Source organism: Naegleria lovaniensis (assembly GCF_003324165.1).
Source record: "Naegleria lovaniensis strain ATCC 30569 chromosome Unknown tig030, whole genome shotgun sequence".
Taxonomy (NCBI): Eukaryota; Heterolobosea; class Eutetramitea; order Acrasida; family Naegleriidae; genus Naegleria; species Naegleria lovaniensis.
This window is the reverse complement of record NW_025407852.1, coordinates 366,775-389,636: the sequence shown is the minus strand read 5'-3', so window position 1 is coordinate 389,636 and position 22,862 is coordinate 366,775. Positions and strand designations below refer to the sequence as shown.

The 22,862-nt window shown below is 36.3% G+C and overlaps 12 protein-coding genes across 12 annotated transcripts; 4 read left to right on the top strand and 8 right to left on the bottom strand.

Moving 5' to 3' along the window:
• Positions 1-113: 113 nt before the first annotated feature.
• C9374_007750 (uncharacterized protein) lies at positions 114-800 on the top strand (the record flags this gene model as incomplete). The annotated part of the gene is made up of 1 exon (XM_044697750.1): positions 114-800. The coding sequence occupies one exon, from the start codon at positions 114-116 to the stop codon at positions 798-800; it is 687 nt and encodes a 228-aa protein (XP_044546374.1).
• Positions 801-1,063: 263 nt separating this feature from the next.
• On the bottom strand, positions 1,064-2,032 carry C9374_007749 (uncharacterized protein; the record flags this gene model as incomplete). The annotated part of the gene is made up of 1 exon (XM_044697748.1): positions 1,064-2,032. One exon carries the CDS (start codon positions 2,030-2,032, stop codon positions 1,064-1,066), a length of 969 nt encoding a protein of 322 aa, XP_044546373.1.
• Positions 2,033-2,073: 41 nt separating this feature from the next.
• Positions 2,074-4,350, bottom strand: C9374_007748 (uncharacterized protein; the record flags this gene model as incomplete). Its single annotated transcript, XM_044697747.1, has 1 exon — positions 2,074-4,350. The coding sequence occupies one exon, from the start codon at positions 4,348-4,350 to the stop codon at positions 2,074-2,076; it is 2,277 nt and encodes a 758-aa protein (XP_044546372.1).
• Positions 4,351-4,721: 371 nt separating this feature from the next.
• C9374_007747 (uncharacterized protein) lies at positions 4,722-7,163 on the bottom strand (the record flags this gene model as incomplete). The annotated part of the gene is made up of 2 exons (XM_044697746.1): positions 4,722-5,845; positions 5,924-7,163. 2 exons carry the CDS (start codon positions 7,161-7,163, stop codon positions 4,722-4,724), a joined length of 2,364 nt encoding a protein of 787 aa, XP_044546371.1.
• Positions 7,164-7,908: 745 nt separating this feature from the next.
• On the top strand, positions 7,909-8,652 carry C9374_007746 (uncharacterized protein; the record flags this gene model as incomplete). Its single annotated transcript, XM_044697745.1, has 2 exons — positions 7,909-8,527; positions 8,600-8,652. 2 exons carry the CDS (start codon positions 7,909-7,911, stop codon positions 8,650-8,652), a joined length of 672 nt encoding a protein of 223 aa, XP_044546370.1.
• Positions 8,653-8,721: 69 nt separating this feature from the next.
• Positions 8,722-10,524, bottom strand: C9374_007745 (uncharacterized protein; the record flags this gene model as incomplete). The annotated part of the gene is made up of 1 exon (XM_044697744.1): positions 8,722-10,524. The coding sequence occupies one exon, from the start codon at positions 10,522-10,524 to the stop codon at positions 8,722-8,724; it is 1,803 nt and encodes a 600-aa protein (XP_044546369.1).
• A 253-nt stretch (positions 10,525-10,777) lies between these two features.
• On the top strand, positions 10,778-11,572 carry C9374_007744 (uncharacterized protein; the record flags this gene model as incomplete). The annotated part of the gene is made up of 2 exons (XM_044697743.1): positions 10,778-11,118; positions 11,173-11,572. 2 exons carry the CDS (start codon positions 10,778-10,780, stop codon positions 11,570-11,572), a joined length of 741 nt encoding a protein of 246 aa, XP_044546368.1.
• An 11-nt stretch (positions 11,573-11,583) lies between these two features.
• Positions 11,584-13,397, bottom strand: C9374_007743 (uncharacterized protein; the record flags this gene model as incomplete). The annotated part of the gene is made up of 2 exons (XM_044697742.1): positions 11,584-13,002; positions 13,047-13,397. 2 exons carry the CDS (start codon positions 13,395-13,397, stop codon positions 11,584-11,586), a joined length of 1,770 nt encoding a protein of 589 aa, XP_044546367.1.
• Positions 13,398-13,563: 166 nt separating this feature from the next.
• C9374_007742 (uncharacterized protein) lies at positions 13,564-17,238 on the top strand (the record flags this gene model as incomplete). The annotated part of the gene is made up of 6 exons (XM_044697741.1): positions 13,564-14,219; positions 14,546-15,073; positions 15,123-15,985; positions 16,044-16,627; positions 16,677-16,855; positions 16,914-17,238. The coding sequence occupies 6 exons, from the start codon at positions 13,564-13,566 to the stop codon at positions 17,236-17,238; spliced, it is 3,135 nt and encodes a 1,044-aa protein (XP_044546366.1).
• A 43-nt stretch (positions 17,239-17,281) lies between these two features.
• On the bottom strand, positions 17,282-18,390 carry C9374_007741 (uncharacterized protein; the record flags this gene model as incomplete). The annotated part of the gene is made up of 2 exons (XM_044697740.1): positions 17,282-18,108; positions 18,252-18,390. 2 exons carry the CDS (start codon positions 18,388-18,390, stop codon positions 17,282-17,284), a joined length of 966 nt encoding a protein of 321 aa, XP_044546365.1.
• A 287-nt stretch (positions 18,391-18,677) lies between these two features.
• C9374_007740 (uncharacterized protein) lies at positions 18,678-19,613 on the bottom strand (the record flags this gene model as incomplete). The annotated part of the gene is made up of 1 exon (XM_044697739.1): positions 18,678-19,613. The coding sequence occupies one exon, from the start codon at positions 19,611-19,613 to the stop codon at positions 18,678-18,680; it is 936 nt and encodes a 311-aa protein (XP_044546364.1).
• Positions 19,614-19,645: 32 nt separating this feature from the next.
• Positions 19,646-22,745, bottom strand: C9374_007739 (uncharacterized protein; the record flags this gene model as incomplete). Its single annotated transcript, XM_044697737.1, has 5 exons — positions 19,646-20,517; positions 20,619-21,373; positions 21,444-21,571; positions 21,616-22,476; positions 22,560-22,745. The coding sequence occupies 5 exons, from the start codon at positions 22,743-22,745 to the stop codon at positions 19,646-19,648; spliced, it is 2,802 nt and encodes a 933-aa protein (XP_044546363.1).
• Positions 22,746-22,862: the final 117 nt, after the last annotated feature.

The window sequence follows — 22,862 nt, the reverse complement described above, 5'->3', positions numbered from 1 at the left end:
TTAATTCAAACAAATCTAGAAAGTCTTCAAGCACACATGCCAACGTGTAATCGACAGTGAATTGTGTGCATTTTCCAAGTTGAAGCTCTCACATTCGTCTCCTTACAAAAAAAATGTTGTCCTCTCAATCCGAACCCAATTTCACACCAACTGCACACTTTGTGAGTCAAATTTTAAAAATTCCTATCGAACAAATGATTAATTTATATGTTGGTGGAAGTCGACTCTACAATTGTCATTCCCCCAATTCCGATTATGATTTATTTCTGATTGTGAAAAATGAAACTGAACTACCCAAAGTAGATCATGTGAATTGGTGTGAAATGGAGCCAGATGATGTTATTTTGGAAACAATAGAAAAGGTTCACGGATCGGAGGTAATGATGGAAAGAAATTTGGCATTTTCACGTTCTGAAAATTGTATCAGTTTTCGATCGGATATTATTGACGTAAATATTTACAAGGAAAAACAATTTGTTCACGAATTAGAAAATTATATTGATTGTTCCATATTTGAATATGCATCATTATCTCACTACAATACAGATGATCCTCATGAAATTGCGACTCGAGAACGAGCAATTCTCTTGGAAAACAAAAAGTTCTACATTCAAAAATTACAAACTCCAGAACAAAAATCAGCGTTTCGAAGGCCATTCAGTAGAAAATCAGCGAACAGTTATGTGAAATGCAAGAAAAAGATTTGTGTTGAGAAAGATCTGAAGGTTGGGCTGAAATCTTTATTTCATTCGTTGAGAATTGTCATGTTTGCCATTCAAATCTTAAAATTTGGTTTGTGAAAAACTTTGAAGTTGCTAATGAGTACTTTGTGGACATTGTGACCAATCGTTTAAATAAGGAAATTGAGAATTATGATGAGTTGTGGAATGAATTGGATTCCAAGTATAAGACAGTTAAAAAAGAGTTGGAAAAGGAGTTTCACACGCTAGCTCCAAAAATTGGTATTCAAAAACCACAAAAACCTCCAAAAAAGAAAGAGTAATTAATGATGCTGCCAAACTCTGTTTATGGAACATTATTGGATGAAAAATTATCCATAGATTTAAACGATCCATTGTTGTTTTAAGGAAATGAGCTCCTCCTTCAATTTTTGCAAATCACGTCTCCACATCTGTTTTGCAGTATCCGCTTTGACATTATTTAAATCAGCTTTGATAGTCTCTAATTGTTTAGCCAATTTTTCCTTATTTTCCATAGTCAAACTTATTAAACTCATGTCTGTGAGGTATGAAATACTTTCACTTTGGCCAATTTCCACACCAACAACTGTCTTAAGGAATGAGGGAAGATCTTCTCGTTTGGTTTTCATAAACTGTTTCAGGTTTGAATCCCCAGAAGTTATATAATCCAAGAATTTAACCTTATTTGTCAGAACTCGACTTTGTTTTTCTAGATGAGCAATTTGGTACGCTTTTCTTTTTTCATAGTATTCAATTCTGACCACATAGAATTGCTTAATCATTTCCTCAATATTTGAATATTGGACTATTTCCTGATTGGCTGAAAACGCAGTCATGTTTGTCATACTGAATGATTTTTCTAATTTCAATTTCTTCAACAAAGATGGGGTAATTTCAGATGAATTGATTGTGATAGTAAAACCAACAGTACTTTCAGTGTTTCGTTCCGAAAATTTTGGTTTGATCACATCCTTGGAAGCAAGATTCAATAAATGTGTTTTAAAATGTTCTGTCCACTCTCCAATGGGTAATTCAGAAATATCCATTTCAATGCTACCTCCTTTCTGTTTCACGGCATAGACTCCTTTCGCTGTAAATTTATCATTTCCATTTTGTTCAATCACTCCCTTGAAACCTCGAGCCCACATTTTGAGAGTAGGAATTTTAGCATTTTGTGCATTCGGTGAATCCAATAGTGTGTTCAAAACGTCGATGAGATCAAGTGGATTAAATGTTGGAATTGAAGTGGACCAGCCAGTACCCATTCCTTCAGCGCCGTTGACAAGTAACATTGGAATAATTGGTACGTAAAACTTTGGTTCAATAATCATGTTATCTTCGTCGTTGTAATCAAGAATTGGATCATCCTCTTTCATAAAATCATTCGTGTCAGCTTATTAAGTCTGGTAAAGATGTATCTGGCACTTGCAGCATCGTCACCTCCTTGTAGTCTTGTACCAAATTGACCACTTGGATACAAGAGAGGAATGTTATTAGACCCAACAAAGTCTTGAGCCATACTCGTAATAGTATTGTACAAAGCTTGCTCTCCGTGATGATAGGCGCTGTGCTCGCTCACATAGCCGGCCAACTGAGCAACCTTAATTTCATTCTTTAAATCTCTTTTAAGGCAACAGAATAAAATCTTTCTTTGACTAGGTTTAAGGCCATCAATGAGTGATGGAATTGACCTGATATTGTTTTGATTGGAAAACAAAATGAGTTCCTTATCAATGAAATCACTCAGTGTCACAGTGCCTTTTGAAGTGTCCAAATATGTTCCTTCCTTAAAATTGCCAAGCCAGACTTTTCTAACATTTGTGAGCTCCTTTGAAAACGCTTTTTCGATATTTTCTTCTGTCTTTTCGTCATATTTCATTTGTATCATATGTTTTTTCAGATTAGAAAAATATTCTTTTGCTTCTTTGGAGGTATTAGTACCCAATCCTTTGTAGTACTTTTGATTCCACTTTTCTCTCTCATTTTCTGAAAGGGAATTCTTCCAATTTTCAAATTCAGGCAAAGAGAAGAAAGACTTGGTGTCAGCACCTTTTGAAACTTTCACAATAGGAGTAATAAACTGATCTATAAAGTTGTTTTTCAACAATTGAGGATAAAAGTAATGAATCATGTTGATCAAAAGACCTTTGATGTGTGAACCATCATGGTCTTGGTCACACATTAGCATAATTTTTCCATACCGTAATTTCCTCTTGACATCTTCAAAACTATCTGTTTTCAATACATCATCCAATCCTAAAATTTTCTTCAGGTATTGCACTTCTTGGTTTTCTTTGATTTGTTCCATTGAAGCTTCTCTCACATTTAATACTTTGCCTCTCAGAGGAAAGACACCATATCTGTCTCGTCCAACAACTGACAGGCCTGATATTGCAAGCGCCTTTGCTGAATCACCCTCTGTTAATATGAGAATACATTCTAGTGATCTATCGGTTCCAGCAAGGTTAGCATCATCGAGTTTAGGAATGGCTAATTTGGATTCCCTTTTTCTAGGTTTTTTCGATCTTGCCGATTGTTTGTATTGAGCAAATGAAATAATATTTTCTATGATTGGTGTGTGAGTTGCAATTTGGGCTATTAAATCATTGGAAATGTTAATTTTCTGACTGAATGAAATAGATTTGGTCGTGAGCGTCTCTTTAGTCTGGCTGTCAAATGTTGGATTTTCTATCAAGGAGTTCACAAAGAGAGTGAGATGATTCTTGACCATAGCTGGTGGAATTGTTAATTGCAAATCACTGTATGTCTTTGAAATGTACTCTGAAATTTTGGAAGACAGCTGATACAAAATGTAGTTGACATGAGAACCTCCTTGAATAGTGGAAATGCTATTTACAAAGCTGAATTGAGAAAATTCATCTCCCATGGCTGCTCCTACAGCAATTTCCCATCCATCAGCAATATGTTTGTGAACGAACAGCTTTTCTGGATGCTCTACAGTCTTATTAGCAGAATAGAAAAGTTTGACGTACTCTTTGAAACTGTCCACTTCGATTTTCGAGTCGTTGAGATACACTTGCAATTTAGGATTACAAGCAGATAAGTCAAACATTCTTCTCTTAATCAAATCAATAAATCCACTTTCGTATTTAAATCCTTGACTGGAGAATTTTGCAAAGTCAGGATGAAATCTAACTTTGATATATGGCTCCATCTTGCTGCCAGCTTGACCTTTCGTAATTTCAGGAGTGGAACATGTACTCATGTTATTTGTCCAATGCTGTTTGTAAATGGATCCTTTTGCATCTCTAATTTCAATTATAAAATCAGTACTAAATATATTTGCTAATTTTGCTCCATATCCATTTCTTCCACCTGTGAATTTAACTTCATTATCGTTAAAATTGGAACCAGTGAGTAAATAACCAAACACTAATTCAGGAACATAAATTTTCTCGGTTGGGTGTATTGTGATAGGTATTGATTTTCCATTATTATAAACTTCTATCCAGTTTGAATTTTCATCCACCTGTACTCGTAATTCGTTCGTATGAGTTCCTTTTCTATGATGATTGTCCACTGCATTGACCAAAATCTCATCAATAATTCTGTACAGTGCAGGAATAAAGTCAACTTCTTGAAGCTTGACACAGGGATGGCCCTCATCGTCAGAACCAAGACAAAACATTTTCTTTTTCATTCTCTCAACACTTCCGACATAGGTATCGGGTCTTTCCAAAACATGTTGAACTGGAGTTTTTCTCTGATAGACGCTTTCAATACTTTTTTCTAAAGACAATAAAGATATGGAGAAACGTTTTAGAGAATAGTGTTCATTAAAATCGGGCTATGATTATCTATTGATTGAATCAATCGTGTGTTGGACCACGATGATGAATTTGTAGTTAGATTAGAAAATATAGAACATGATGGTTTCATCAAGTTTTGAATAGTACTTGGTGCAAGCAAGGCTTGTTCCCTGTTTGAAAAGGAGGCGTTTCGAATGCAGCCGAAGCATTTTTTTGATTGGAAAGGTTCAATTTATGAATTTTAAATCATTTATTGTTGATTCATGTCAAAGATGTTAATGGTGCAGTCACTGCTACAAGTGGCCAGCAAATTTCGATCTTCGTGAGTGACCCACTTGAGTCCTTCACATGATCCTTGGTGAGCTTTTCCAAAGGATAATAATTTTCTCAATCTCAAATCCCACACAAAAATAAATCCATTCTGAGTACAAACGGCGACTCGGTGACCTTTGGGTTCAATTTGTAAGTATGTTAACGTGTGCCAATCCAGTCCATATTGATCTGTTCTGAAAACATGATAAAGTCCCCATCGATCCATGGAATGTCTTTCTTGCTTGTCGAAATCATCGTCATCAAAATTTGTATCCACTTTACGTTGTTGTTTCTCTAGCTCATATAACTGATGATAGTGGTGATAGTGTTTATCTTTGTCGGCATATTGAGTATTAAGTCTCCAAATCATGACGCTTCTGTCGTCGGCACAGGTACAAATTACTTCTCCAATTCCCTTAATATATTTCCACTCCACTGACGTCACAGCCGTTGTATGACCTGTTAAGGAATGAATTTGATTTCCTAGTAAATCAAAAATTCTTGTCGTTTGATCTTCACTGCATGTCACGACGTATTTGTTACAAGGTGAAAAACACACGCTCCAAATCTCTGAATATTGCGAAATTGAACCAAATCGAGAATCTGTGTTGTGGAAGATAGGTTTGTGGCCAATAATGGCCAATTTGATTTTAAGAATTGGTGACTCTCTTGCATTGTCTTCCATCACACAAAGCATTCCATTACTACTGCCACATGCTAGTAATCTAGGACAAACACCATTGCACCATCTAAGGCAAACAATGTCTGAAGTTAGTGAAAATTTGATATTGCTAAAAGGGTCGTCAATAGTCTCTAGAGTGTCTAATGAAATATTCCAGCAGTGTACATTCTTGTCCAATGATCCTATAAATACGGATAAAATTCGTCGAATCATGGTAGGATCCTCATCAAAATTAGTCCAACAATTTTCATGCCATTTGACACAGATAGCTCTGATTGAACCTGGAACCGTGCAAGTCATTAGCGGCTCATGAGAAGTACTATTTGTTTTCCATAGCATTACTTGTCCTAAAAAGTCACCAGTGATCATATATTCACCGTCTACAAGAATTCAGTGTTGGGTTGTTCAGCCATTGATTGTTTTTAGTGGTCATGGACTTGAGTAAACAAAGAACTTACCTGGTGAAAAATCAATACCACAACATGTCAGGTCATGAAAACGCAAAAATGACATTTTCTTTCCAGCTTGGATGCCAGTCAAAGAGGAATCATTCCTAACCTTCACAAGCGAAAATTCAGAATCGATATAGGCCCATATCATACTACTGTCAATCCACTTGAAGAAATACAAAGAAATTGCTGAGGAGTTGAGTGAATGCTGGGAAATAAGGGTGGCCTCATATTGGACTTTACAAGTTGTTGTAATTTGATAGGTATCTATTGTTTTTTTCTCGCAATTGTGTAAACTTAATTGGTTTGATTCGTTAATTTGCATCATAAATATTGTACCTCTTCCTATGGCTTTAAAGGTGCAACATTCCTCAATATTAAACAGGTCCCCTACTCTAAAAATTCGAATATTTCTGTCTTGAAGTGCGAATGCAACCAAATTTCCAGTTGGATTAACCTGCATGGTGGTGCACAGTGGTCCGCACGTATTCAGTACCAAACTGTGCACGCGTGTGACAGAGGTGGCTGTTACTTCAAACAAGTTCACAGAAACTCCATACTCTTTCTTTTGCTTGATTTGCTCAACACTAAGAATGAACAGCCTGTTTTCAGGATTATTCTCAGGGGCTATAAATGAAGCCATAGGATAATATCCAATCATCTGATCGATGAGAGTTAAGGTTTTAGTTTCTGGATCGAAATTGAAAACGCTCAATCTTCCACCATATCCCTCACTACAAACAAGGAATTTGGTACCATCCGTACTCCAAAATCCACACTGACATCGGTGTGAAAACGGTATTCTGTCCAGTACTCCAATGCACTTGAATGGATTTCCTTCAGCGTTGAGAGGACTGAAATTATTGTCAAATGACCAAACTTTTAACTCTCCTGCATAGCACACGGAAACAACCACATCTCTAAATCTCGGATTTTGTTGCATCATCGTAATGAGGTTCTCATGTGCACAAAAATTTAAAAACCTGTTGTGAGTGACTCTTTCAGAAAATTGTTGAACTTGTTCAAAGGTCAATTGCTCCACCTCCTCTATGGATTTGTTATGCAGTAAATTCCATCCACAAATATTGGGTCCTATAGTCGTGTATAACTCATGCACACCCTTCACAATATAGGAACAAAACCGAGGGGTAGGCACACCAAACAAATTCTTGACTCGGGGAAGCTGACTTTCATCTCGGGAGATACTTGGTGCATGATAAGAGAATGGCTCATCATGATGATGATGCATCTCTTGTATCATACTATATGGAAAGGTACTATGGTAATTGTTTGAGAGGTTGGTGATGTGGTCGGAGGTGAAGTCGTCGTCGTTTTGAGAGCCTCTTTAGAATGACTTCTCGGGAATGAGAGTTGTAAATCTGAATTCCGAGAGGATGTTGAATTCAATGGTGCTACGGTATGAATGGTTGAACCTTTTAATGATGAAATGGGCAATGTATTGGTTGAAGAAATTGAATGACCAAGACCATTCGAATCTGCATCACCCTGATGCTTTTGTCCACGTGAGAAGGAATCATGCTATATTTTTTTTATTTGAATTCAAAAGACGTTTTTATTGGTACGTTTTACAACTGTCCATAAATAAAGTCATGAACAGGTTCATCAAATTTAAAAGGCTCTTTAAAAATGTCTGAAAGTTGTTCTTCTGCGGCTATGGTTGAACTTTGCAATTTTTTACATGGGACTACAACGTTCCGTTCGTTGTTGATGGAAAAATTCAAAGACAAGATGATGAAATATCGGAATGAAAGGCTTGCCATTCCATTTTCAAACCAGTTTTATCGAGTGCATACATTCGGAAAGGTTTCTAGACAAGGTGGACATCAACAAGATGAACTGAAAGAACCCGAAGATGTCGCTATTTCATACGCTTGTCATTGTGTTCTGATTTCTGACGTTTCCAATTCCAGAATTCAAGTGTATCATTAAAACGAGTGACCTATCATTTACAAATCGAAGAAAACTATGATGGAATGAATCATGATGCACTCATACTTGGAAATAAGGATACTATTTTCAAATTTGATTTGGAAAAGTTAATCCAAGCATCGATGGATCAAACCAACTGTGATCCCATTTGGAGTACATTCACTCGTGCTAACCCTCTAGGAATTGCAATTTTGAGACAAGAACGAGCTCTGCAACCAAATATCATATTCATGGTGTTGTGCTTGGAAGAGGGAAATTATTTGACTTTATTTAATTCAGAGACTGGCAAAATCTTAAAAGAAAAATGTATTACGGACATGGTTCATAAACCATGTGGAGTTGCTTTTACTGATGAGAATGATTTGATTGTTACAGAGACATCCTATGGTAGAGACAAAATAGTCATACTAAGCATATGTGGATCTATTGAAGAATGGAAAGTAAAGACAGTGATTGGGAAAAGCGGAGATCAAGATGGAGAGTTCAAATGTCCTGTCTCTGTTGTCTATGACAGAGCTTCGAGGAATATCATTGTGAGTGACATGTTTAGGATTCAAGTCTTTACCAAAGATGGTGTATTTGTGAAATCATTCAATGATGACCTTAAAAACATGGAGAGTGAACTATGCTTACCAACAGGCATGTGTCTTAATGAATTAACAGGTTTGTATCTTTCACCATTGATTGGATTGTCACATGTGTTCTCAATATATATTATCCATACCGATATTATAGGCGAGTTATTTGTCTGTGAACATGGCAACAATGCAGTTCATATTTTTGTGTGATAGTCATAAACCATGCATGGCTGTGAGAGGAGCTTGCATTACTTCTACGGCGGCATGTTGTTTGTAGAACTACAATTCTCGTTGAAGGGACTTGATGATAAGCTCCTTCAGCCCTTTAGGCTGAACTCGTTCGTGGCAATTGCCTTTAAAATCAGTAGGAGTGACGTCGAATGGCTTCACAGGAAATCCTGGCGCTTGGTCTGAATTCTCTGTGACACACTGAACCAAATGGAGATGATTCATGAGAGAAATGGTTCGTACATTTGAAAAAGTTTCATGAACTCTTGCATTCACATCCGAGCACATGAATGTTTCTTTCATACAAAATGGGACATAAATCATGACAGCATTTGGGTTGTACATGAAGAGTGACATGTAAGATGCTGATCCTTGTGTGGTCACATAAACATTCAACGTTGTGAAAAATTCAATTTGTGCAGCCACAGACATGGACTCTAATTTCAAATTCACAATTTCAATTTTTTCATATGCATTGCCATTCCGCTGATTCACTCGATCCAATATTTGTTTTTTCAGCTTGGTTAAATATCTCACAATGTGATCGACATTAATAATGGCATCCTTATTATTTGAATGCAAAGGCTTATTTTGAATAGCAATGACCAGAGTTTTTTGTCGTTCCAAAAATTTAGAATATGGAATTTTCAACTTGTTCAACAAGTAATTTCTAAAAGCAGGTAGAATATGATCTCTCCGTTCAATGTGTTGAAAAAAAGATCCAACATTTCCTGACAATACTGATGAAAAACAAGTATCAATTTCATCTCCAATTCTATCAAGTTGTTCAGGACGAGGAGGAGAATACATGCATGGTGCCTCTTCAATAAAAGTTCCATTTTCATTCACACATTGTTGAAGCGCTGGTTTGTTTGAAAAAAGATGTGCAATTTCATCGACATGATCTTGTTCAAAATCTAGATAGAGAATATGATTTTCTCGTTGTACATATTCAAATATCATCATCAAGTTAAATAAAGGTAAATAATTATCTAACCAAGCATGTCCTAAATTTCCCATGGCATGTCGTGTGAAGACCAAAGTTGGAGTTGAAACCCATTTAAATCTTTTAGAAAGAATCATGGTAGTAAAATTGGATGAAGGTTGGTTGTTGTAGTGTTGTGATGTAAATGGTTGTTGTTGTTGTTTCTTAAGAACTTGACCATCGTGTTTCAAAATGAGTGTGGGTGATGTGTTCACTCGAATTTGTAATGAATCAATGGAATGATAGGCTGTGGTGTGAATCCAACGTTGACCACTCATGACACGATCATGTTTAGAGTTTGAAAATAAAATCCATTCTCCTCTCCGATTGATACAAATATTCTCAAATTTACAACTTGTATATGGAATGTTATTTCTCACACGATTCCATTCTCTTTGAATGATACATTGATGTTGAGATTGAAGTAAATATTTTGATTGTAATTGAGTGGAGTGAAAGAGTGAAGTCGATGCTTTGAAAAAACTTTGTGAATTTGGTAAATTATTGGGATCATCATTTTCTCCAATGTCATAACTGCCAAATTGATATTCAAAGGATTGGAAAATGGAAGGAATTTTAGGAGGTTCATATCGATGTAGTAATTGATCAATTCTAATAAAATTTTGACGATTCGGGTATGATAGGGACGTCGACTTGTTGTTATTGACATCAAGATTGCCAATTTTTTCACTTCTCGGAAGAACGGCTTGTGATTTCACACGAAAAAACAAGAAAAATCCAGCAGTGTAAATAAAGGCCAAGGTTATTACGATACGAAGAAGGAAATGAGATTTGGGAGTGAGCCATGACACTGTCGAGTATTGCTGTATCGATGATGACAGCCATGAAGAGAGGGAGTGTAGTGACATGTCACAACAAGGTCGTTCTCGGGAACAATTTTTTTGGTTTCCTCATGTGATGTGCGTGTGCTGTCGCGAGATTGACGCACCGTATTCTCTTCTTTTAAAATTCATCAAAATGAACTCATTGAAATTGGTTGATTAACATGATCTTTCTTTGAATGGTGAATTTGTTACTCAATTGCATGACAATACTGAACATGCCAAATTCGGAAGGTTCGACAAATTATTAAATAGAAAATTCGAAAATATTATCAAAAAAATGATTTCATCCACACCAACAACAGATAACACCAACAAACCAAAGAAATCCATCTCGGAGATGGATGATGATGAATTACTCAAATACGGAGAGCAAATAGAATTAACTGAAGAGGATTTAAAAGAGCTCGGCTCCGATATTGAGGATGATGAAGAATTGAAACCATACATTAAAATTAAGAGAGAGCAAAAAAGCAATAATAAGACTCGAAACAAGGGTTCAACTACAGAGGAAAATGCAAAGGACACTACGACAAGTAATTCTGATATCTCGGACACGACATCATCATCAAATCCAGAAAAAGTTCTTCCGCCTAATCCATCATTCATTCCGACGTTATTGTAGGTTATGCAATTAGCATTAGAGATTATTTTGCAATTTTATTGTTATTCAAGTCATCCCGTGAATATTACTGCAAGAAACAAATTCTTTGTGACTACCATTGCAATGTTTACTTTACCACTTATTGCATTTTATTATTCCTATCATTATTTATTGAATGGTGTTATTGTTGAATATTCAGCACATAATCGATTAATTTATGGAGCAGTTGCTGCTGTTGTCACTGTTCAAATTGTGATTGGTGCGTTCATGTATTCGTCATTGAGCGAGCCAGAACCTGTGGAGACAGAAGAAGAGAAAAAGAAGAGAGAAAATGAACTTAAATTAGTCCGAAATGTGCTCTTATCGAAAGGTGACCTTTCAGAATTTAGTACAAAGGCAATTCTTGAAAGAATGAAAAAGAAGAAAGAGGCTTCACAACAAGAAAGCACAGAAAAAACAAAAACAGAATAGACGCTTGTTCTTTAATTATTGTCATCAACCTCTTGACCCTCTGCAATCAGCTCATTTGGATCGTCTTTTGGCTGAGCATTATTTTCTGTAGGTAGGTCTTGCTCGTTAACTTGATCAAGAATTATTTCTTTCTCTGTTGTAGTCTCTGCTATCGTAGGCCTAATTTCAAGCTCTGTACTTTGGATTGACTGAATGGAGCTATTCAAATCTTGCGTGATGTCATCGAGCTTCTTTTCCAGCTCTTTGAGCTTGTTGTGCTCATCCACCTCTTCTTCCATGATTCCTTGTCCTCGCATGATACGTTGAGCCTTTTCATGCTCCCTTTGCGCTTCTTCTCTCTGATCTATGATAATATTTTCCAATTCTCTCAATTTCTTATCGAGGAAAGATATTGTTTTTTCTTGCTCCATGATAATTTTCACATTTTGCTCACTGGATTTAATTCTGTCATTCTCTTCGGATTTTAACTTCGCTAGTAGCAGCTTGATAAATCTATTTTGAGATTTGATTTTGTCCTTGGGGTTGGCATCTGTTTGCAGATTTACATGATCCTCTGGATCTAGTAGTCCCTTAATTTCAGTGTAAACATCCAAGTACTCCTTAGGAATTTCTACTGCGGATACATCATTAATGTCCATGTTTAGGCCCCTTTCAAACTTTAACCGTTCTAACTCTTTACGGAGCTCGGAATTTTCTTGATTTTTCATGGACACCTTTTTCTTAAGATCCTCAATAAGAGACTCTTCCTCCTCTAATAATCTTTGGAACTCCCTTAACTTGGACTCCAAAACTCGTTCTGTTTCTTTCATAACGCTTTGCGAATGTTGCTCTGTGAGTTTAACGTTTCCTTGAGTAGATTTTAGGTATGCAATCTCATCTCGAAGTGTACTATTTTGCTCCTTTAGCCGTTGATACTTCTCTTGCAACAATGCTTCTCCAATACTTTGCTTATCCGCAAGAATTCTTTCATATTTCTCACGTTTTACTGATTCTTCTTCCCAGGCGTCCTCACATTCTTTCAGTTGCTTTTTTAAGATCATATTCTTTTGCTTTTCTTCCTTGTATTTTTCTGTTATCTTTTTCAACGAGTCTCTTAACCTGTATATGATTGACGTTCCTTTCTCTTTGAAGGTTTGAAATTCCTCGAACGTTTTTTGCTTTTCAAAAAACTCGCTCCGAAGCCTGTTTTCCATGTCTGAAATTTTATCTTTCAAATTGATTTCAATCTCTCTTCGTTTTTCGTTTTCGAATGTGTTTCGTTTTAGTATATCTCTGATAGTTTGTACATATAAATCTTCCTCTTGTTTGTGTGCGTTGGCAAGTTCTTCCATCTGCATCCTTAAATTCATCATTGAGGCAAGTCGGTTTTCAAATGCATCTTTAAGATATTGATCCACACGTTCTCTCAGTTCTTGTTGTTCATTGTACAACTACAAAAATTATGTTGAAAGTAAGGACAAAATATACTACGTACTGTCCGTGATGAAGGTGAAATTTCTGATTCCGGTGAGGTATAAATCTGATGCTCATTGTCAGACCGTTTGTGCAATTTAGTAGGGGTTGTCTTTTCAGCAGAGTTAGTGAGTGTTTCGGTCCCAGCTTTTTTTGTGGTCGATGATACCGATGTGTCAGGTAGTGTTATGCTTTTAATTCTCTCTATAGTCCTAATTTCAGATGATGGAGCAATGTTCTCAGCGCTGTATCCGTTTCTCGATCCGTTGCTTCCATTTGATGAGACCGATGAGTTCACGGACGAGTAAGGGCTATTTGAATCTGCTCCTCCTTTTGATTTTCTTCCTCCCTGTAATGTTTTTGTTTTTTTCATCGTCCTGCAAGCCTTAATAGAGTGTATTTTTTTTGTTTAACGGTTTATGTAGCTTCCATAACCAGAACGTAACGATGATTCGTCAAAGAGAATAGTACTGCTTGCTCCCTTGATATATTTTGCTTGAAGAAAAAATCAGAGCAAGGACTGGCCAGCAGCAGAAAAAATGAAAAGAAGAGGCTTTCCTTCACATGTTTCTCCTAGCACTTCCAATCATCATCAACATGCCAATACTTCCCAAAACGTTGGAACTAGTAATGATGATTGGAAGACTGTTCAGTACAAGCGAGGAGCACACTCCAATCAAGGACGCCGAAATTATGCAAAAAAAACAATTGAAATTAAAACAGAAAAAAAACAAACCAGTTTTTCCATCCGATGCTTAACTTTAAACTTTGGAGTATGGAACAAAGATCCGTTACAGTGCGGAAATTGCGCAGACTTGGAATTTATTGCTTATGAACAAAAATTGAAAAAGAAGCGAATCCGATTAGAAATTAATACATATCATCGTTATTTGCAAATTGTGATTTTCCAATCAGATACACAATATTTCAAGTTGTCTTTTCCATTTTCTGGAATTTCAAGAGAACAGTGCATTTCGTTCTATCATAAGAATGAAAAAAGATATATTTGCATTCATTCAAAGCTGTCCCCCTTATTAACAGATCATTCTGCTAATGCGTCACCATTAACATCAACACCTAGTAAACCTATATCCAACAGGAATATCAGTAGAATATGTGCAAACTCGAGCCCAATATTTTACAAGGTTGGAAAAGCATTTTGTTTTTTAATGGAACTAGACAAGCAAGACCAAGGGTAAGTTGTTTGAAAACAATTATTCCATTCTTATGAAGTTGTTAGATTTAACATCTTTACACTAAAACTCACAGAATTTGGGCTAATTGATGAGTATAAAGAGACACTAATTCCCGAATTCAAAATATTAACACACAAAAAAGAAACTTTTAGAGACGTTAAAGAGAAAAAAAAGAAGCTTGATTTTAATATCAGATATCATTTAAAGTCTTTAGAATCTCATGGAATATTTCATTGTTGCAATTACAACCAAGAGTTTTTCGCATTGTTAACCAGTTATAGCCTCAACAAGTTTTATCTGCCTTGGAATGCATCTACTACAACAGATTTTCTGAAGTGATTCCCAGAATTTATGATTGCCACAAACAGCTCTCTACGTTTCTAAAGCAGTCTACCTCAGAACTAAGACTATCGGCAGGTCGTACCGGTCTCATTACTGACCAGGAATCTAAAGATGTATGCCTAATGAAGAAGATTCTGATAACTCCCACAAAGGTATACTATTTACTTCCTGAACTTGACACGACAAACAGAGTCATACGACATTTTTGGGAGAATCGTGATTCTTTTTTTAGAGTCGCCTTTCTTGACGACGACATGGCCAAGCTGTATTCTGCCAAGTTTAAGAATCTTGATTCCAGACTACAAAAATTCTTAGACAAAGGTCTCTCGATGTTTGGGTATGATTTAAAGTTTTTAGGCTTTTCTGCCGCACAACTTAGATCAGCATCAACTTGGTTCTATTTACAAAAGAGCTCAAAACCAACTACTAAAGATATTCGAGAGTATATGGGAGATTTCTCAGAAATCAAAAATGTTGCAAAACATGCTGCAAGAGTTGGGCAATGTTTTAGGTAAGTGGAAGTATTACACTCTCTGTACATGTAACAACCCATTCAACAGCGCCACCTATCCATCTTTTGAGGTATCTGATGATGAATATTTAGTGATTGAAGATATCACAGCTGAAAAGTACATATTCAGTGATGGTGTTGGAAAAATATCTGAAGAATTTGCAAATAAGATTCATGAAATCCGCAAAAGCACGGAGGTTCGTCCTTCAGCATTTCAAATACGATTTGCTGGTTTTAAGGGAGTTGTATCTGTGGACCCAACTCTAACCAAACATCAAATGGTTTTACGTAAAAGTCAGCTTAAATTTCCCTCTCAGCAAAAAATTTTAGAAATAGTCCAAGAAGCAAAACGAAACATGGGGTACTTGAATCGACAATTTATTACCATTCTTTCTGCTTTAGGTATTCGAGACGAAATATTCTTGAAATACCAGAGAGATATGTTGAACAGAATCAAGGTAGTTAATGAGAATCCAAAAGAAGCTCACGCATTGGTTTCATTGAGTCATTCTCACCTCAAATCATACATATGTACCTGTTTAAGAAATGGTATATCAACGAAAGAACCATTTTTACAGCAATTACTCTATTGTTTTAGACATCGAGCGATCAAAGAATTGGAAACAAAATCAAAAATTTATGTACAAAAATCGGCTTGCTTGGTTGGGATAATGGACGAATACGGAATTCTAAAAGAAAACGAAATATTTGTTAATCTCTCACCAAGCTATGGTAACCCAGAATATGGAGTTGTGAAAGGAACATGTATTGTCTCTAAAAACCCTTGTTTTCATCCTGGTGACATTAGAAAAGTAGAAGCTGTTGATTATCCTGAGCTGCAACATCTTCATGATGTGCTGGTTTTTCCTCAGAAAGGAGAAAGACCCATTTCAAGCATGATTTCTGGATCTGGTATGTAAATTTTGCTCCCAACTTGAATTTCTTATACCCTATGTTCATATTATTCAAGATCTGGACGGTGATGTATTTTTCATCAGTTGGGAACCTGATTTGATTTTTCCAATGGAAAATCAAACACCAATGTCCTTTGAGAAAGAGGAAGAACCGCAACGTGAAAACAACGTGACAGAGACTGATATTATTAACTTTTTAATGGAGTACTTTACAAGAGACAACTTGGGGATCATTGCTAACCTTCATCTAGCTCAATCAGACTTACAAGAAAAATCAATATTTTCTGATATATGCTTGAGATTGTGTGAATTACACTCCATTGCTGTTGACAGTGCAAAGACTGGAAAATTTGCAGATATTGATTCAAAGGTTTCAATTTCTGCATATCCTCACTTTATGCAGCATGTCACCAAAAAAGCTTATAAATCAAAGAAAATTTTAGGACGGCTCTATGACGACTTGAAAGAGAAGATCAAAGAGAAGGATTTTTTCAAACGGGAATTGAATAATTCGAACGTATATGATCCAGATTTTTGCTTTGAAGGATTTGAAATGTTTGTTGATAAGGTTTTAGGACTATATAATGAATACGAGTTCTTAATAACAAGTGATATGAAAAAATTTGGAGTGGAAACAGAGGTAGGTGTTAGCAACAGTAATATTCAATACAACAATCAACTCCAAACAGGCTGAATTAGTTTCAGGTTGGATTACTGGCCAAGTGAAGACCTATGGCAGCAAACAAAGAGATGTGGAGGAGGGCATCTCTAGAAATATGGTTTATTATTGGAAGCATTTCAGAAAAAAGTTCGATAAAATGGTTACGGAAGCTTCTAGTGATCCCAACGCAAAGTACAAAATTGCAAGGTACGTATCTTTCAGAACGATTATGTTGATCCACAGCGAAATATTTCACTGGCTGCAGCGCATGGTATTTCGTAGCATACAAAAAGAGTGATTCGAGACTATTAAGTTTTGCTTGGATTAATTTCATGGAGCTGGTTGAAATATTCAACTTGAAGAAACAGGCCAAATCGACAGCTGAATTTGAGCATTGGGAAGATAGCGATGATGAGGATTTGGGAGAATATGGTGATGATGTGTTGGATGACATGTTCAGTGATGCTGGGTTAGATGATTTCAACTCTGACGTTACAGATTGCATATCTGACGTTGGGGATTTCTCTCAACTTTGTTCTAGCAGCGACTCAGAATGGGGTGATCCATCCAGCCCAGAATTCTACAACTGACAACTTTCAAAAAAGCATATAAATTCGAACTTGTCAGGGCCGTTTATTTGTTGGACAACAACACTTCTTGCAAAGCCTTAAATGCCTTGTATCTATGACTGATCGAGTTCTTTTGCTCTTTTGACATTTCTGCATAAGTTTGAGAGAAACCTTCTGGTTGGAAAATTGGATCCCATCCAAAAGCAGGTTCGTCGCTTGATCTTGGTGGAACAATCATACCTTTGGTGTCACCTCTGATCACTAATGGATCCAACTTGAGTTCAACTTCTCCACAACATCCATGATCGTCGCAACACCCATGTTCTCCATGTTGCTCCTCATCTTCCCATTCCTCATCTCCACCTTCCTTATCACAGCATTCTTCCTTATCACAACACTTTTCACCACCTTCCTTGTTCTTGCAACATTCTTCTGGAGTTAAACCTTTGCAACATTCTGTATTCTCGGAAGCATGTTCATGACCTTCTCCATGGTGATGTTCATGGTCACAACATCCAGATTCTCCGTGGTGATGATGGTGATGACCCTCTCCATGGTCATGCAAATGAGAATGACCTTTCATTTTCTTGAGTTGTTCTTGTAACCATTGTGGATGCCAATAGGCAAGAGTACAAACAGCAGAAGCACTCTTATCTTCGAATCCGACCAACATCTTGTTCAATCCGTCATGTCCGAGTTTTTCCAAAAACCATTTAATATATGGTCCAGGTAATGAATTTAAAGCATTAAAACATAGAGAGGTATCTTCTACAACAATCACGTGTTCAGAACCATATTTATAGGCAATTCTTGGATCTGTCAAAACGTTTTGGATGGCAATACGACACTTTTCCTTTGAAATTTCTTCAATTTCTCCTTGTAGTTCCGGTACTATTTCATCATCGTGATGATGATTAAATCCATGTATATATGTAAGATGGATTTATAAAAAGGAATATTAGAGTTGTTTAACAACAATAAAATCACAATATCAAAAATTAAAATCCATCGTACAAATGACATTATTCACTTACATTCAATAGCGAGCGAATCGACTTGGAATTCATCTCCCATGATTTGTTGAACCTCCTTCTTCTTATTCTCATTGCCGGTAACAAAAAGAATTTTAATCTTCTTTGGCTCGGAAGCCTTGCTGTTGGATGATGCGAGCATTTTGTTTTCTTCAACCATTCCAAGCGGATGCTGAAGCGAACTTTGAAAAAAACGAGGATGATTGCAAACAAAGGATAGTGTACCGTTGTGGCTGAATCTCCATTGAAGAGGAGTTGTATTGGTGCTACAATAATTGAAAGAGAACAACTTTCGGAAGTAAGAGCCTCTACTCAGCATGTTTTGAATTTTTGAATGATGGGATGGTTTATTGGACGTCCACAGCTTCTCTGTTTCACAAGCGAGGATCAACTGAGAGCGACTTTCAAAGCTTCATCTCTCATGGGATATCATCGATACACCAATATTCTATGATTTGTATTGTCTACCACCAAGAGTTCCCCATTGAGCTCATTCAGACAAACAGCAGCTGGATACCGAAATTGATCAAGGCCTATTCCCTTACTCCCGAAAGACTTAATTATATGACCATCAAGGGAGAAGAGTTTTATACAACAATTACATGAATCGCATACAATTAATTGTTTTCCATCCAATAATATTCCACGTGGTTGCCTTAATGATTCAATGTCTTCTCCATATCCTCCAATGATTTCTTTTACATCGTGTACTTTATCCATAGACCTCATAATAATGACATGTTGATAGTAACATGAAATGTATGCGTTATTGCAAATTGGATCGAAAGCGATAGAAAAGGGGTGATATAACAGAGCACTGGGAAGTTCAAAGTTAGAGAGGAAGGTTCCATCTTGTTCTCTTATTTGAATACATGGATTCGTAAAAGAGATGTCACAAAGGAAAATTCTATTCGAGTGCTTTTCTATAGCAATTCCACAAATAGAAAGACCAACTCTTTCAATTTTCCATATTTCTTTTCTATTTCTTAAATCAATTTTAAAAAGTTGCGAAGAGTTTGATACAATAATCAAGTCGTCATTGTCATCTAGATCCATTTTACTAGGCCTATTCAATGGCATGGAAAACCAATATTGAAATGAAAATAAGTTGAAGAACACAATCCGATCGTTGGCAAAATCAGAAACAATAATCATTGCCAATTTGTAGGAAATTTTAACATCGCTAGGATGCTTCAACGGCTTGCCAGCATCGGAAATTGTATTGACATGAACAAATTTTCCAGAAAACTGGATTTTCTTTCCGCATTTCATCTTGTATTTGAATTCATGAAAAATACGAGAATAATAATCATCGATTCGTTGTAAATTGCAACCATCCTCCAAAACACAAGTGATCAGAGACATTTTTTTTACTTTGAGCTTTGTCAATGATAAAATTAATGGGTTTCCACATCTTCATATTGATGTCTGACTTTTCTGATAAATACTTCTTCTAAGGATGCCATGTTACAGGTCCAATCCACAATGTATGCACGACGGGCTTCAGCACAAGACATGATCTTGAACAAACTTTGTAAAATTGCCTTTGATGAAGAGCTCTTAATGGCCGCCTCTTCCATCGTTAGCTTATTGGAAGGAACCATGGACTCAGATGAACTATGAATTCTAAATTCTAACTTGTTACCAAATGAATTTTCATGTGAAATGCTATGAAGAGGAAGACCTTCCTTCACCAATTCGTTCATTATATAATCTCGTGCAATGGTGTTGTAAGAGGCATCCAAAGTCTGTACATTCAATTTATAACCTCTTCCATATTTTGTTTTCAACTCATGAAGTGTGCCAATTGTCTTTAATTCTCCATTCACCAAGATTGCTGCCTTATCACACAAGATTTCTGCTTCTTCCATGCTATGAGTCAATAATAAAATAGCCTTCTTCTTATTATTCATATAATTTTTCAAAATCATGTGAATACCATCGCAAGTGAGAGGATCCAACGACTTGGTAAGTTCATCAAGAATTAACAACTCTGGATCTCCTAACATGGCAATAGCCAGTGATAACCGACGAGCCATTCCACCACTTAAATCTTTACATTTTCGACGTCTTGCTTCTGTTAAACCAACATTTTGTAATATTTCATCAATGTGAGCATTAAGTTGCTTGTTAGGAATTCCCTTAATGCGAGCAAAGAATTTCAGTTGATCTAAAACGGTAATGTCGAAAAACTTGTCAAATTGTTGCACAAAACCAATTTTAGAGGAGAGAATACTTGAGTGGATGTTAGAAATGTCCATTCCAGATACTTTGATCACGAGTATGAAAAATTCAGTTCGTACGTATCCATTCATACAAAAACACACGTGCATCAAATTACACCTAAAAACCAAACAATAAATCACTTACATGTACAAGTACCTTCATAGGGTGCAGCCAACCCTAAAATACATTCCACAGAGGTGGTTTTGCCTGCTCCATTGCTTCCCAGTAATCCAAAACAACTTCCTCTCGAGATGGCAAATGTCACATCTTTCACAGCAATCTTACTTCCAAAACGTTTCACTAAATGTCTCACCTCTACTATATGATTCTCAATATTGAGATTGCTTTCAACAAGTTGTAATTCTCGTAGTACTGTATCGTCTGCAACTTTATCCAAGTCAGAGCTGGAATCGTTCTGGAAAGAGTTGAATGGTGAAGAAGAGTTTGAAAGAATGTGAGTTGTTTCAGTTGGATGTTGTTTTCTTGTTTGGTTTCTTCGATGCTTGGCTGTTTGAATAATTCTATTGATTCTCTTTAGAATAGATCTTATTAATCCATACATGGGAATGACCAAAACGAGTAATGCAGTCATAATAATAAAGAATGCAAAAGCTATTAAAATTTGTTCATCCAATGATCCTTCTACTTGCACAATCAGTGTTGGACACAACATTAAGAAGAGAATTCTCATTAAGGCAATGGATGGGACAAGCATGACATAGTATGGTAAAATTGAAGCACCAAATACCAAGACGACAGCAATGGATCCACCCAACCCAAATAAAATCAATAAATAGCCAATGAAATACGATGCGTCAGTTTTGAAGAGTGAAATCACATTGGCAATGGCAATGAGTGTAATTCCCCAAATAAGAAGTGCAAATATATAAATAGCAGGGCTATAAGAGAAAATAAAAAAGCGAATTTGAATAATCATTCCATCAACAATATCATTCATACGATACTTACTTGGTACCAACAAAGAATTCATTCTTCACAGCACACCCTAACACAATTTGAACCACCACATAGATGGCATAAATTCCATAATAAAAGAGTGTTTTTACAAGGTAGTGATGAGTATAAGTTGCTCCGTACTATTAAAGTTAATGCATTCCATCTATAGAAATCTCTCACTTACCAATTCAATAAATTCCATCATTCCACTCTTACGATCGATGCTAAATACATCAATAAATACTGGTAACATTAAAGAGAGGGCAATAGGTATTACAATGAAAGTGATGAAAGAGGCAGTGGAGGCTGTACCGCTAGATTCAAACTGTGAAATTCCTAACCTTCGAATCATTTGAGATTTGCTAATTTTACTACCCATCAAGTAATAATTAGTAGCATTCAATAAACTTGCATAAAAAGTAGAATAAATAGTCTTGGTATATGAAGTCATTTCAAGGGATGCTTTCAAACTGGTGGAGTCTTCGCTCACATCTCTCACATTCAATACTCCAGAGAATAAGGAAACATTAGGGTACTGCACTGAATCTATATTCTTAAATTGGTTATCAATAATTTTTTGAATGTCCATATTTGGAAGAAGTAGAGGTGTCATTTTGCATGGAGCTTGATCATCCAAACGATTGCATACATGAGGAACAAATTTAGCAATACCAGTCGATTGATCTGTTGCACTGTAATTGATATATCCAAAACTATTCATAAAGGCTATATTGTCATAACGAACAGCAAAATTAAAATCTTGATTTGGACATTTGAGAATGGTTGAACCGTCGCCACTTCTAGCAGGTGGAGAGCAACAGGTAGAACCTGAAGTGTAACTGTACTTTTTGAGCACATCTTCAAAAATGGTATAAGTACCAATGGTTTTTGTTTGAAATGGAATGGGTACAGCTCCTCCTTCTGGATTCATGATAATAAAAGCAATGGACATGATACTTGGTATTAAGGTCAAGTTGAGTGCAACGATGATGGTAAAAATCCAAATGCAATAACGTTGTCGTTCTTCTGCAATTGTTTTCAATAACTTGTGTTTTGGGATGAGATTTTTCAAAAGACCATGTGTTGCGATAAATATTTGAATTCTCTTCAAACCAGTGAACTACTTACAATCGCAATAGTGACAGATAGACATCCGACCTTCTTGGCCTCTAGTTGTTTGAATCCGTATGGCTGCATATTGTTGTTGTTTCCATGAATCGAATCCACTCTCGAGTGCTGGTCATCATTTGCCTCAAAAGAAGCTGGAGTTGAAGATGCTACTTCAATATTGGTGGTACCACTTTGATAGAGCATGCTGTGTTTGACCAATGCGTGTACGGATCACAAGAGCTCTAAAGTAATTGGTTGCTGTTGTTATTGTGAGATTTTTTGTTTCGGTGATGATTCGCACTTGAAACCTCTGAATTGGAT